At 28.5% G+C, this 16210-nt stretch overlaps 2 protein-coding genes across 4 annotated transcripts; both read left to right on the top strand.

Moving 5' to 3' along the window:
- The first annotated feature begins 262 nt into the window (after window positions 1-262).
- On the top strand, window positions 263-1261 carry LOC137809772 (serine/threonine-protein kinase-like protein ACR4). Its single transcript, XM_068610856.1, has one exon. It carries the CDS (start codon window positions 263-265, stop codon window positions 1259-1261), a length of 999 nt encoding a protein of 332 aa, XP_068466957.1.
- Window positions 1262-8408: 7147 nt separating this feature from the next.
- Window positions 8409-12584, top strand: LOC137812086 (NAC domain-containing protein 73-like). 3 transcript variants are annotated; one of them, XM_068613979.1, is made up of 4 exons: window positions 8409-8639; window positions 8787-9006; window positions 9143-9332; window positions 11685-12584. In XM_068613979.1, the coding sequence occupies exons 2-4, from the start codon at window positions 8845-8847 to the stop codon at window positions 12254-12256; spliced, it is 924 nt and encodes a 307-aa protein (XP_068470080.1). In that variant the 5' UTR covers window positions 8409-8639; window positions 8787-8844; the 3' UTR covers window positions 12257-12584. The 3 variants fall into 3 exon arrangements, with proteins under 3 accessions (XP_068470080.1, XP_068470079.1, XP_068470078.1); XM_068613978.1 differs by having other exon boundaries at window positions 8410-8639; window positions 8770-9006; XM_068613977.1 differs by having other exon boundaries at window positions 8411-8639; window positions 8763-9006.
- Window positions 12585-16210: the final 3626 nt, after the last annotated feature.

The raw sequence follows: 16210 nt of genomic DNA on the forward strand, positions 1-16210 counted from the left end.
TCAATCCACCCTTTTCTCAGACCATTTTCTCTTTCACACCTTCTATTCAACGGTTTGATCTCTCACCTACTTTGAATCATATATATTATTACCTATTTTCCACACTTCTCTTTGACATACCATCCAATCTCTCCCTTTATGCCACCTTCTTCCTTACCTCTATTCCTTCTTGGCTACTCAATAAGCCCAACATCACAAGCAAAAGAAGTTAATCTTTTCTGCAACCTCTTGCGTCATCCAAAACTAAGAAAGATCTCAAACAATGAACCATGGGTACATTGCCTATGATTTGGTCATGGTCACTCTATCCTTGTCCCTCATAATTCTTGGTGTTGTCCTCTTTCTTGCATGCAAGAAGAAACAAGTTGAGTGCGAAGAAACTCCTTCTGTGAAGCACTGTGCTCGTGTGTACTCACTGATGGACATTGATGCTGTCACTGATGGCTTCAACCACAGGAGAATTGTGGGAAAGGGTCGTCTAGGAACCGTGTATGCTGGGGTGCAGGAGAATGGAGAGCTTGTGGCTGTGAAAAGGATCCATCCCGTGCTTGTGTTGAGCAATGCAGGGTTAGGATTCTCATCAGCGTTGAAATGGCTCTCTTCAGTTCAACATCCCAACATAGTTCCTATAATTGGATTTTCAGAAGCACCGGGTGAGAGAGTTATAGTGATGGAGTTTGTGCGCATGACGAGCTTGGAGTTCTATCTGCACCAAAACGTTAATGGAGCATCTCTTTTGGATTGGAACAAGAGGATTAGAATAGCAGCAGGGGCAGCAAGAGGGGTTCAGTACCTGCATGAAGTGGCAACACCAAACATTATACATGGGCGCGTCAAGTCCTCAAATGTTTTAATTGATATAAACTTTTGTCCTAGGATTTGTGATTATGGTTTAGACTTTTTGGCACCCCGAGAAAAGAGAGAGCTAGTAGGTGATGTGGATGATGAGTATTGGAACCAAAGAGGGGGTGGTGCAAGCAAGGAAAGTGATGTTTATGGGTTAGGGATTGTGATGCTTGAGCTATTAAGTGGTAGAGGATGCAAGGAAGGAGTGACAGCAGAGTGGTGTTTGGGTTTGATCAAAGCATTGAGTTTTGGTGAAGTTTTGGATCCTAGGTTGGTAATTCCTTCTGACATGAAGCCTTTGTTTAGATTAGCCAAAGTTGCCTCAGCTTGCGTTGCTAATTCAAGGAAGTGTAGGCCTTCCATAGAACAAGTCACAACTATTTTGAACAATTTAGAGATGGAAGTGTGCATATGATCCTGCTGGTTATGAAAATCTATTTTAAAATACATAATTTATAATATATTTTAGATTCAAAAACATATTTTGAATTTTAAATTTATGTAATTTAGAATATATTTGTAGATTATATAATTTAAAATATATTTTTGGATTGAAATGTATTTTAGTTTGTATAATTACATTTTTTGTTTGTACAATTAGAAATATTTTTTCAACTCCAGATGGTATAATTCAAGATAAATTTATAGATTATATAATCTATAATATTTCCGATTGATGAAAAATTTAGACTTTTCTAACATTTAGACAGGTACAAGAAAAAAGTGTGCGGATGTTAAAAGAAATTGCCCCAAAGACGGATTTATATAGTCATTCATTAAAATTATCAAATAATATCTACAAGCCCATTCAAACTCAACTAATATAATTTCTGTTAGCACCTCCTACTTTCTTCTTGCACCTCCATAGGTGTTGGAAAAGTTTAAATTATTCCTGAGATGATTTTTTTTAATTATATATTATATGAATCTATTATATGAAATTTAAAAATTTATTTTAAATTGTAAAATACATGGATTGTGTAATCCAAAAATCTGAAATGTATTTCTAAATTCAAAAATGTATTATGAATTATAAAATCCATAATATATTTTTATATTATATAATTTGGTTTAGATTTAAAAATATATTTCAGATAATATATTCTAAAATATATTTTCAAATTTTGTAATTTAAAATTTAAATAATAAGTAATTTAAAATTTTTCAACAGTCCAAAATGCATGAAGAAAGGATGATGGTGGATGAAAAAATTGCTCTCAACTAATATAAGATATATTTGTAGTAACACATTACTTATGTCTGAGCTGAAAAAAAGACATTACTTATGTCTGTGTATGCACGTAGGGCTAACTGAAATGATGGTCATAAACAAGTTTACTATTTTTTTCGTTTTTCAACTTTGGCTAATCTAAATATGCATTAATATAGAAATTCAATTATATAGTTTATGTTCTAAAAGAATTTTATTTTTTTCCAAATTGCACCCACTCCACAAAATTCGTGGATTAAATGTCTTAACCTACATAGATAAAGATACATTAAGAATTTTTAGCATCAATTTTCATAACAACAGTTTATTTAATACATCAAACAATGCACAATTAATAAAAAGCAAAAAAGATTAAATTTTGGGTTGAATTGGATTCAATGATGCATGTTGTGGTTAACCAGCAAAGTTCACCAAAAAAAACTTATTTAATCCATGGATTATTCAAGTCAGGTTGGGTTTTAGGGTTTTAAAAATATATATTGGAAATATAAAAGATATGTTATATAGAAGAGTTATTTATTCTGTTTATGTACTTATATATAGAACAAAATGTTACAAAATATCAAATTTAATAATATATCAATCTTAATTTCCTAAATCTAAATAATAAATAAATATATTTTGTATATGAAAACATATTTAAAAAAAACTACAAGATTTCCTAAAAACTAATTTAAATAAAGAGTATTAAGAAAATATTCTCAACATTTCTACTTGCCTTACTATTTGTTTATTTGAATTTATAATTTTAAAATATGATTCTCCTTTTTTTTAATGCAGTTGTTAAATGTACCGTAAGTTTCTAACTCTACATAGAATAAGTAAATGAATTTTGTTTTAGTGTTTTTTTTTTCAATATTGGTTAAGTTTTAAATTTTTTGAATATGATACTTTATATTTTAGAACTGTTTATTTTACTATTTTTAATAAAAATAAGTGTTTGACATGTTGGTTGATGTATTTAACGTTTAAATTGAGAACAACTAAAAGAAAGCTATATAAAAATAAAAATAGTAAAATAAATATTTTTAAATTGGGTAAATAGTAAAGTGTAGTTAATTGTATTTTTGAAGGAAAAGTCTTGCATTCACACTGAATAATTGCGTGTTTGTTGTCTTTTTATGAATTTGGTTTGGCCTACCAACATGGCAATGAGCATAGGTGGAATTGATTTTTGTGTAGGAAAATGACAGTGAATGAAAGCGAAACATACCCTTAACTAGTAAGGGTACAAGCAAGTATAGAAGAAAATCTTTGGAAATTTTATAATGATAAGTATGTAATATAAGAACAAAAAAATTCAGAATTCTATGGCTGTTGGAAAACCTTTCTTACACCACACATATAAAACCGTACATCATTTCCTTTCAATTATTGATCGCTTTTGAGCACCTCTTAAAGTGGCATGCATGCATTCACCAATTCCAACTTACAAATTTTACTTATCAATAATGCTTCTTTTTTTCTCAATCAAAACTCTACCGGATTTTACACTAAGATATTTTGAATTGATTGATTTTTTGTGAGTTTACACTATAAGACGATTAACTGCCAGAATGTTATGCAGTGTTGCACAAAATGGATACTAGAGGGTGGTTAAGTTAATTTTAATACAATATAACTAAATTAATTATTAAGTAACACTTAACTAAAGGAATTCTATGTCAACACTAACATTTGTCAACATAAAAAATAACATAACTTTCCGCAAAATAAGCAACATTCAAAATGAACATTAATTTTATATTTAAAATTAAATAATACGAATAAAATAGCCTTTATCAAATATTAATTAACATGAAGGATTTCATTTTTCAAATTATTTTTTTGTTTACTTTCCATTTTTCTTTTTTGTAGAAATCTCGAATTTAGTTTAGCTCTTTACCATTGTTTGTGATGAAGATATTGATGTTTCTGTCGTTGAAGAATGAAGATAAATTTTACTTCTGGATACCTGTCGATAATTATTATTTATTTTTTAAACTTATAAGTAAAAAATTGTCAATAATTAAATATTAATCAATATTTATTTAATATTCATTTGCAACTGAACGACAATATTATTCCTCAATAAATTTAACAATATTAATACAATTATAATAAAAATAACAATTAAGATAATATTAATTAATTTAATAATAATAATAATATTAATTAAAAAAAATAAAAATTTATTTTATATGAATATATAACAAAATAAAAATATTAATTTATTAAATTAATGTAATAATAATAAACATAATACAAAAACATTAAAAATAATTATGATAATATATTAATAATAATTTATGATAATTGTAATGTTAATAATTTTATATTATATTAATATATACTAAAATAAAAATATTAATATAATAATTTATTATAATAATAAAAATAAAAATAATAACAATGAAAATAATAATAATACTTTTCATAATAGTAGTAATAATAATCTTATTTTATATTAATATATACTAAAACAAAAAAAATATTAATTTAATAAATTGATGCAATAATAATAATGATAATAATATTAAAAATAAATATGATAGTAGTTATAATAATATTTATAATTTTCTTATTATTAATAATAGTTTATTATAAAGTAAAGGTAATAATTTTATTTTATACTAATATATATTAAAATGATAATATTAACGTAATAATAATAATAATAGTAATTATTATAATATTAAAGTAACAATAATATTAATAATTATACTGATAATAAAAATATTAATATTAATATGAATAGTAATAGTAATAATAATAATAATGATTTTAATATTAATAATGATAATAATATTAATATTGATATTAATATTAATATTATTATTACTATTATTAATATTTACAGTAATGATAATAATATTTATACTAATATTAATAATAATAAGAATATTAATAATTATAATAATAATAAAAATAATAGTAATATTAATTATAATAATAATGACAGTAATAATAATAATAACATAATAAAAATAATAATAATCGTCACTAAATTGCCTGATCTATTATTATTATTATAATAATAATAATAATTATTAATAATATTAAATATATTATTATTGATATTATTTTTATTATTATTGATAATATTAAAATTATTAATATTATTAATAACAAAACTTTATTACTTTCTCTTAATAAGGAGAGAAAACTTAGTTTGTCAACTAAATAAAATAAATGAATATGATATTTAACACAAAACTTTGACACTTGAATTACAATAACTTTATTCTACTTTCTTAACACAATATGCTATTTAAGTTACCAAAGATTAAGAAAACAAATGAAGTATGTTTTTTTATACAACAAAAGTATGTGAAATTTGTATTTGAAGAAACCATATCAAATTTTGAATTAAAAAGATAATCTTAAACCTAAAATAGATACTAATTGTTGGAATGCCCACATTCAAAGATTTAAACTATGACAAATAACACCAATTTGGATTACAACATACATATGTTCAGGTTAAGTTAGACTAATTGAGTTGGCATTTTTTTTAATTAAATCAAAAGTCTACAAATATTCAACAAATTAACATTCTAATTAGTTTTGTTACTTATACAAGATTCCAGTTTTAAAATGATGGTAAATTATGTTTTTTTCTATAGAAAAATATATACCATTTATTAAAACAATTTTATTAATAGATGTTTTACTTTTATATGTTACAAATATAAAAATTAATATAATTTATTTAGAGAAAATACAAATAAGAAATTAATATTTCATTAAAAACTAAAAAAACAATTAATTTAGATCTCTTAAAGGTTACATTTTGTCGGCATTATTTTCTCACCATTAGTTACTTTAAAAGGTTGGTCATGACAATATTAAAATAAATTTTAGTGATACAATTTATATACTACTTTTTTTTGACAAAATATACTAAATTATTAAGAATTGCATAATTGTGTGGATCATCCAACATATTCAACCTGTATTAAATGGATTTTTTAACACTCATTAATTAGATAATTTTTTTAATACCCATTAAAAAAATAGCCACAGTTAAAATTGATCACAAATCAATGGGTAAAACTCAAACAAAGGTGGTACTGATCCTTTTTTAATTTTAATTAGAGGGTTCGCTAACAAAAATTCATATAAGGAATCTCCCTTTTTCGAGAATCATTCTCCAGCTAATGCTTAAACTTTAAACATAAGCTTTTGTTTAACACCGAAGTGCTTTATTCTTTAATTTTTCATGAACTTCTTAAAATTTCTATAAGGCTTAGACCACTATTAAAGTGACTGATATTTATTCATTAATTTTATTGTTGATAATTTTTTTTTAAATTATTAAATAAATACCAAAAAATAAAAAATAATTAATGATTATATTGACTAAATTATATTATTTTAGAAATTAAAAAATTATTAATTATTAATAAAATTTATAAATTTGTTTTTAAATTGATATTTAATTATAAAGTTGGTAACTAAAATTTTGATAACTAACTAGATATTAATTTAAAAAATATTTATTAATTATCTTATATACTAATAATTTTTTTTTGTATATAATTTAATCAGTATAATCATTATTTTTTAAATTGATTTTTATTCAATAATATTTTTTTAAATTGATTTTTATTCAATATTTTTTTTTGGATAATAATAAAAATGTAATGTGAATAATTAAGAAAGAGAGTCTTTGATAGATGCTAAAATGATACAAGTAAATTTCATCTTTTTTTTTATAACAAAAATTAAATGAATTAAAGGAAATATTTTAGGGTGAAATAAATTTGATCTTGTGAATCCAATTCCAACACGTAAACAGTGCAAAACATTTTAAAAATAAAGTTAATATATTTATCTAATTTATTGAGAGAGTTCAGTCATCTAAAGAATGTCATATCTTGAGAAATTAATAATAAATCATTAAATTCATCTTAAACACATGAGATAACTAATTTGATGTTTAAAAGATGAAAGAAATTACGATATATATGTATGTATATAACGGCATCGTCACATTTAATATGAATATTGTTCATGTTTTTTAGCAGCAATGAGGAGTTTTGTACAGTTTGTTGTTTGTCAAATTTAGTTGGATTAAAAAATAATCTGTATTTTTTTGCATGAACTGAAATGCATATAATTTAGAAAATGGAAACGTGTAGCTTAGGGAAAATCGCGCGTCTACGTGGTGCTTCTACGTCCGTATCCATGCCATGGCACATATCACGTTTCGGTATAAAGTTTTTTCTTCTCCTTTTTTCACTACCTCTTTCTCCAAACAAACAACCCTTATCTACAGTAACTGCAAGACAACTAGACATTTTGCACACCTTAAACCAAGCCCTTATATCTGGAAAAACAACATTATAAAAAACCCCTAACCCCGAACGTTAAAGTTTTCATAAAAAAAAACACAAATAGGAGCAGAGCTGGAGCTTAATACCTAAGTTTCGTACTGTGTAGCTTCTTTGAGAAGTTGACAACGACGTACGTGTCGGGTGATACATAGAAAAATATTAATTCACAATTCTCAATGAAGAGTTATGTCATGCTAATATGTCTTCGTAGGTAGATACTAAAAATCACTGGTTTCAACATTCCACATCACATAAATTTCAAAGTTAACTGACAAAAACGCCACAACAAGGTGTGGCATCATGAAAATGTTCAACAACTTAAGCAGCAAGCGTCATACACCGCATTACCATCAACTGTAGTTCATTTTATAAATAATAATATGCTTAGGTGATTGTGACATTCATTTATATATGTGCCCATGTCAGATCAACAAAATTACGTGGAAAAAACATGAAGGTTCATATACATTTAGGTTGAGCTAGGAAGGAGAACGTGTATGTGCTGAGAATGAGAAAATGGAGAAAGAGAGAGAGACCCGTTACTTAAGAAGTCTACCTGAAGAAAGGGGTTAAAAGGGTATATACAGTATTTTTGTTGGTTGGTGCAAAGATGTATACATTAATCATAAGCGTATTGTTTATGTTACATTCTTTGTCGGTTCGTATGTACGTGTCTGATATATGTCTGTGAATTTTTACAAAGCTTTAAGGACACTCTAATTTGACACTGCAGCTGAACTCCTAACACGCACACATGCTCTTGCTAAAAAGGTGAAACGTCCTAAGAAGAATCAGGTTGCCCCATCTCCACTCTTACCCACCACCGTTTTCTACCTTTTTTTCTTTCTCTTATTTAGTGTTCTCATTGTTCATACAATTATAGTTAATTTTCTTTCCTTAACCAATCTAATTAATCTTTCATGCATAATAATAACATCCTTTTAACTCACTAAGCCAAGAGTTGAAGCTCATAATTTAGTCCTTGATCCAACCGTATATACGGGGACAAGCAAACTTGGCGTCCAAGCATCCTTTTCTATATGTAGAACCCACTTTTGAGTCCCACCTTTCTTTTATCGGTTATACCCTTTGCTCCCTCTCACTCTCTCTCTCTCTCTCGAAGTTGGTACAGTGCAAACAGTTTGGAAAACCAAACCTAGCTCAATTATACATACATAACAGATGTAGGAGAAGCAAAAGTGGGAGACCAATAGAATTGATTTTCTCCCTACCAAAAACAAGAGGTGAATCTGGAAAAACTTGTCTCGAAAGAGACAAGGCTATGAGCTTTATCTTTTCCTTTTTATGCTGCTCATTCTCTGCTATTCTTTTTGTGTTTACTTTTTCTTTCTTGGTTATATTATTAGCTAATAGGGAGCTGATATTATAAGGAGGTGTGAAGGAAATCAAGGATCTGTTTTGGGATATATGGGCATATAGGAGAAAGAGATGACATGGTGCAATGACTCAGATGAGGAGAGGGGAATTGAACTGCTTGCGCCCACTCTTACTCCTACAACTAATAACACTCTTCTTACTGACACAAAACCATCCGAAAATCGCACCATAACTTGCCCCTCATGTGGCCATAACATTGAATTCCAAGATCAGGTACTGAACAAGAGGTTTTGATTTGATCATTCACCACCATATGTTATGTGTTTTTTATTTTATAAAACCTTGTCTGTTTGCTTTTGGTGAAGAAACTTGCTTTGTTTATCTTACAAACTTTTATATGAATGAATAGACTGGAATCAATGACTTGCCGGGGTTACCAGCTGGTGTGAAATTTGATCCGAATGACCAAGAGATATTAGAGCATTTGGAAGCAAAGGTACTTTGTGATGTTCCCAAGCTCCATCCTCTAATTGATGAGTTCATACCAACGCTTGAAGGGGAGAACGGGATCTGTTATACGCATCCAGAAAAGCTTCCAGGTCTTTCATTTATTTATTTATTAATTTTGTCCTGTCTTTGATGCTTCTAGATAGTTATAAGCATATGTTTTCTTTTTCTTCTATCTCCTACCTCATTTTATTAACTACTTACCATATTTATAGCAGTTTTCCCTTCTTGTCTCTATCTTCTCAACACCATAGTCTACCATAAAATAGGGTAAAAGTTTACAATTTTTGAATGGTTTGTAAAATGTTTAAAGTTGTGGTTACGGTTACGAATTCATTGTGATTCCTCGTAACCAATAACTACGGTTAAAGTAACTCCAAAAACCTTGATATACGCGGTTGCCTACGGCTTCAAACCACGGTTTAGAGGTTATAATTGAAATTTCAATATATTGGGAAGCATCATATTGAATAGTGTAAGTGTTAAGTGTTATTTTATCATTCATGAAACAAGGTTTTCGTGATGACTATAGGTTTGCTAGAAAAAAAGCTAGCAAGTTAAGAAAGAATTAATGCGAAGACATTTATACTCTACAAATGAAACTATTACGTAGAAATCTGCTGTTGTTTTTAAGATTCTATACTTGCCATGGAAGAGATTCTAAAAGTGATGGGAGCCTATTTTGTGAAAATTAGGGGTGAAAATGAACAGATAACCTTGAATGAGATACTTTACCTGTCGAAAAAAAAAACTTCTTTTTTGTTTGATTTTCTTGAATTTATAACGTAGCAATAAAAAAATTCACTCGTTAGGAGTTATTATGTTTGATGAGTCTTTTTCTTGGAAGAAATGAAGGAACAAACGGGAGGACTAATCAAATCTGTAAACCAACTTCTTCAAGGAAAATAATTTATTTGTGTTGTCAATGACTACCAAACTCAATGGTGGCATCTCATCTTACATTTATCCAAATGCCATCTAGCAAGTGAATGCATATATTCTTTTCATAAATTCTTGAGCAATATTACTTTTAGGGGAAAAAATGTTAGCAATTAATACGCTCATTGATGTTTCTTTCCAACTTATTCATTATTCATTGGGTGAGTTTTCATATTAAGCTTACCAGATAAATAGATAATACGACCAATTTGAACTGAAATCACTCGTCACCTTTTTCTCTCTCTCTCCCCCTCTAATAGTAAAACGACATATGATTAAATAATACAATAAAAACTAATTTTAGAGATAAAAAAATAATTAGTTATTATATACTATTTAGATAGTAAATCATACCTAAATTAATTTATATTATTTTAACTATCATCTAAATTAATTGGTAACTAAAATATTGATAGCAATTTAAAAACTAATTTATATATTTTTATTAATAATAGAAATTACTTTATATACCACTGTAGTATATAAGACACTACAAGAAAATCATGAAATAGAAACCAATTTGTAGAAACCAAAATAATTAGTTGCAATAGTAATTAAATTAGAGAACATTTTAGAAACTAAAAAGAAATTTGGTTTCTAAATTAGTTTCTATTATTTTTTATTATTGTTAAATAGTTTCTAAATTGGTATCTAATTAGCAACCAAGGTTTTTGCTACCAAATTTAGAAACTAAATAATTGGTAGTTAAAATCTTAGTTGCTAATTAGATACCAATTTAGAAACTATTTAACAATAATAAAAAATAATAGAAACTAATTTAGAAACATTTTTTTTTTAGTTTCTAAAATGGTCTCTATTTTAGTTCCTATTGTAACTAATTATTTTGGTCTCTAAAAATTGGTTTCTATTTCATGATTTTCTTGTAGTGAGATAATATCTAATTTAATCAATATTTTTTTAAAATTAATTTTTATTTAATTATTTTTTTATACCCTTTAATAATTATTGTTAATATTTAATGTTATATTATTGTATTTTTTTTGAAGTAGAGGATAAGAGGGGAGAAAGGGAAACAATATTTTGATTAATAACTTGATTATGTTAATAAAGACAAGAAGGTAAAAGAAAAAAAGAGAAAAGAACAAACTAAGTGGTGGAGAAGCAATTTAGCTTTTCATATCTTCACCAAAAAGCCATGTTATATTTACTCAATATAAAAATTGAAATCTGCATGCATTATATATACTCATGCACGTGGAAGAACGATGTTGGGGTTGATACGACCACCTTTTTGTTATACTCACAACGAGTCCATAACTCCCTCCATTGTCTTCTCCTTAATTATTTTATCTTTCCCTATTGATATATATCCTCGAACTAAATTATAATGCTGATTTATGTTGTTTTGCATTCCTGATTTTGATCTGTTTTCCTTCTGCATTTGTCTTCATGCATAAATCTCATAGGTGCAAATCAGAAGATGCATAAATATTTTCTATATGATACAAGATATATGAAACATATTATCCCATGAAGAATTGCAGGTGTAAGCAAAGATGGACAGATCCGCCACTTCTTTCATAGGCCATCCAAAGCATACACAACCGGAACAAGGAAGAGAAGAAAGGTTCACACCGATGAAGAGGGGAGCGAGACAAGGTGGCATAAAACAGGCAAAACGAGACCAGTTTTTGTTGGTGGTGCTGTGAAGGGTTTCAAAAAAATACTGGTGCTCTACACCAACTATGGGAGGCAAAAGAAGCCGGAGAAGACGAATTGGGTGATGCATCAATACCATCTAGGCAGCAATGAAGAAGAGAAAGATGGAGAGTTAGTGGTTTCAAAGGTGTTCTACCAAACACAACCTCGACAATGTGGTAATTCCATTACAAAGCAGGATCTGTATCAAAGTGTTGATGATGAGGATATAATACCTAGAAGTGGAACTCTTATGGAGTACTACAACCCTTCTTTCATAAATTATGACCATGTGGGTGGTCGCAACAATAGGGAAGCTTCACCTCAACTTATTCCAAATTTGGTCATGCAAGCTGATACCTCTTCTTTCATTCGATTAGCAATGGATGCCACCAAAGCCAGGCTCGACACAAAATAGCTCTCTCAAAAACTTTCTTCATAGATAATATAGTCACAATGACCATATATATAATTCATGTTCATGGTTTTTTATTATATATATATATATATATATAATGTATTTATTCTATATAAATATATATATGGGATGGAAGAAATAAGAGTAGCTTGATCGAATTGGATACCTATATATTTGGAGGAGGATAAACCATTTGACCCTGGTTGAAGTTGAGAGGCCAAAACGGTCTGTTCCGATACTGTTGTTTTATATGTAAGTTTAATGTACAGGTAAACTTGTAAAATCGTTCAATTGTATTTTTCTATGTCAAACTACTACTGTTTTATAATGCTTTTACTTGTAAACCTTTTTCTCCTTTTTTTTTTTTTTCTGCCATAGATAACTATAGATGCCTTGCTATTAATTATATTTATCCACTGCTGATAACTTTTGGTCGTTTATTTATACAACGCTTTGATTGTGAGTTAATGTTCCCGTCATTATTTAGGGTGTTGGTGATGCTTTCACCTATTTCTTCTTGTTTTTTTATCATGAAGGAATTTTTTAATTAGAATGGAGTAATTAGGGTAAACCGATGCTTCTTCTACACAAAGATACATATTTTTTTTTATCAACAATGAATAAATAAAATTAAAGGGAATACTTCAGGGGTATCCCAACCCATATACAGTAACCAGAAGTGGACTTCCTATATCATTCACAAAAGAAACTCTCCTTTATGGTTGGAGTAGAACAACCTTAAAGAGAGAAAACCAAACCCAAAAAAAACCAACAGGTTACCTAAAGCAACAATCAACTTTACCGAAACACCCAGAACCGAAATCACCTACATTCACCTCGCCACACGACGAGTTACCCATGCACGTTGCAGAACTTCGGCGACCACCGATTACACACATATGGGGAGCACCGCTTCATCGACCGGCGATCATGTTGATTGACCGGCGATCATGTTGACCTTCTATAGCTTCGGCGACCACCGACTACACACATATGGAGAACGTCGCTTCTTCGATCGGCGATCATGTTGACCTATGGAGAACGCCCTTTCATCGACCGGCGATCATGTTGACTTTGCAGACGACCACCGACTACGCACGCTAGGAAATCGCCGTTTCAACGACCGACGAACATGTTGACCAGAACGCCGCTTCATCGACCGACGATCATGTTTACCTTTTCATACCTTCGATGACCACCGACTACGCTCGCATGGAGATCGCCTTTTCATCAACCGGCGCCTTTCCAGTTTTGACCTTGCAAAATTTCGGCGACCACCGACTACACACATATGGAAGCGCCACTTCATCGACCGGCGATCATGACCTCCTTCCCCATTTATTTGTAACTTCTAATGCATATAAGGGGATTCAACATCCAATTTGTAAGAGAGTAGTTAAAAGAGGAGCCCCTGTACTTTAACCACTGCCAGGATTTAAACTGGACTTTCTGAACAATCTCCTCCACATCTACTTTCCCTTGTCTAAAGACAACGAAATTCCTTTGCTCCCATATACCTGCCACTGTAGTTGCCCACACTCCTTTCCAAAAGAGGTTTTGTCTACTACTAAGTTGGGGTAGGTAAAAACTTTCAAAATGAGATACGATAGTATTCTGCTGGACCGATACAATGCCGATCCATCTAAGACATAACACCCACACCCTCTGAGCAGCATCACATTCAATGAAAGTATGTTGACATGTTTCCTCCTTTAACTCACACATCGCGCAGATAATTGTATTCAAGATCACCCCTCTTCTGCTCAAATTTTCTCTTGTAGGTATTCTACTTATAAGGACTCTCCATGTTGTGGTTAACACACTGGGAAGGTTTTGATTTTCCAGAGATAACTGAATACACCATTTTGGGAGCTTCTACCCGGGTGAGCTATACATTCATACGCAGCGTATACATTCAATAAATTATAATTAATAAAACAAATATTTACTAATTTATTCAATACCTTATTAGTTTTCATGTGTATTAATAAGGATTTTAGTCATTTACTTCTTGAATTAAAAAGCAAAAATTTGAATTATCAATATGCGTTTAAAAATAATTCTAATAATAAAAATCAGAACTAAAAAAAGTAAACTGTTTAGAACAACCTCATATAAATATTGGAGAGCAATATCTTAATTTCACGTAACTTCAGAGTTCATTACAAATTCATAAGAGAATAAAAAAATAAAAACAGTAATGCTCTATTCTATGAACATCTCCTAGAGGACTCCATCCTTCTCCTCCAAGCTTATATATTTTATAGGTTTATTTGCTTTCCTTGAATCTTGGAATTAGATTGTGGTTTTGATGTTGTCCACAAATTCTCAGTGTCCATTTTTTCAGAAATTTCAGATTTTTTATTTCCATTTTATTTTAAATTTTGTTTTCCCTTTTTTTTCAGATTATTTACTTCCAAACTTGTTTATAAAATATTGTAGATTATATTTTCTAATTCTTTTATTCAGATTTTTTGTTTTTATTCAGTAAAGAAACTTGAATTTTGATTTATATAGGCTCACTCGCACGTTTCTTCCATCAAATCTTTCTATACCTTCATCTATCACACTTAATGTTATTAAGATACTTTTTTTTTTCCATTAAGTCTTAATAAATGAGTTATTGGACAAGGAATTAAACCATTTTTCTAACTAAAAATCTAAAATTTAACAAAAATAACAGTTAAAGTCTAAATAAACCAGTTCGATGAATAAGTGTAAATAAACCCAGTTAAATGAATCTTATTTAAATCAGTTAATTAATTCACAATTACAATCCAAAAAACTATGATTAGAAGTTCCAAGTTTGAATAAAACTATGATCCTCTTTTTTTTTTTCCTTTACCGTTTGAGATACTATATAGCCTACGAAACCTATATTTGGAAGTTGTTTCGCCTGACTATTTAACCTTTTTTATTATAATTTGTTTTCTTCACCACCAATATATTTGGTTATTGTTTTATAATTCTCAAATATATTGTTTTCATTATCTTAATCATATTTATCATACCAACCATCAACATTGCCAACACCTCCACACCATGATTAACCACTATTATTTATACTATTGTTACCAAAACACTTATCACCACTTTCACATTTCTGGTCATGTTTACTACTATTATCATTTTGTTATTATAATGTTATCTTCATTCAAAACAATTATCACGTCGTTGTCATTATTATTGTAATAATTATCATCACTTTTTATCATTGTTTTTACCATTCACCAGCATCATTTCATTTCATCTTGTCATTATCATCATCATTATTATTATTATTATTAACAATACCATGATTAACATCAATATTATTCTCATCACTACTTGTTACCTCTTATTATTGTATTGTCATTTTATCATTATTATCTTATATTATCTTTAATTTCAACTATATGCTAAATATTGTATTTGAGAAGAAAACTTAATGTGTCTAACTTCATTTATAGTTATAATCTCAAAGAAAAATAACACTATTTTTAACATATAAATAAAGTGCAGGAAGTGTTGCCGTTATAGTATAAATGTTGTATTATTAACATTGGAGGAGAAAATTGCTATATGATGAAATAACTGAGTATTGAAAGAAAACAATACAAAAGAAATTCAATTTATTGTTTATGTTTTGAATTTATTACATACTTATACAAGTAGATTGTGAAACTTATAGATCCTAAAAGTTATCTATTATTTATGTCAATAAATACAATATAAATACATTTGTTCTTTGTATTTTTGTTGTTGTATAAACATATACACCCGTCTACCTTTATATTTTATTATAGTTCCTTTGCCCACAAATAAATAAAAAATTGTAAATATGTTTAAACAAATTATTCAGTATTGTATATAATATTAAAGTAGAGAGTAAAAGTTTTCATATAACATTATAACGTCATATAAAAAAAAGATTAAATACATGTACTAACAATATTATATAATAAAGTTACAAGA

The sequence above is a fragment of the Phaseolus vulgaris genome, chromosome 2, assembly GCF_000499845.2.
Source record: "Phaseolus vulgaris cultivar G19833 chromosome 2, P. vulgaris v2.0, whole genome shotgun sequence".
NCBI lineage: Eukaryota > Viridiplantae > Streptophyta > Magnoliopsida > Fabales > Fabaceae > Phaseolus > Phaseolus vulgaris.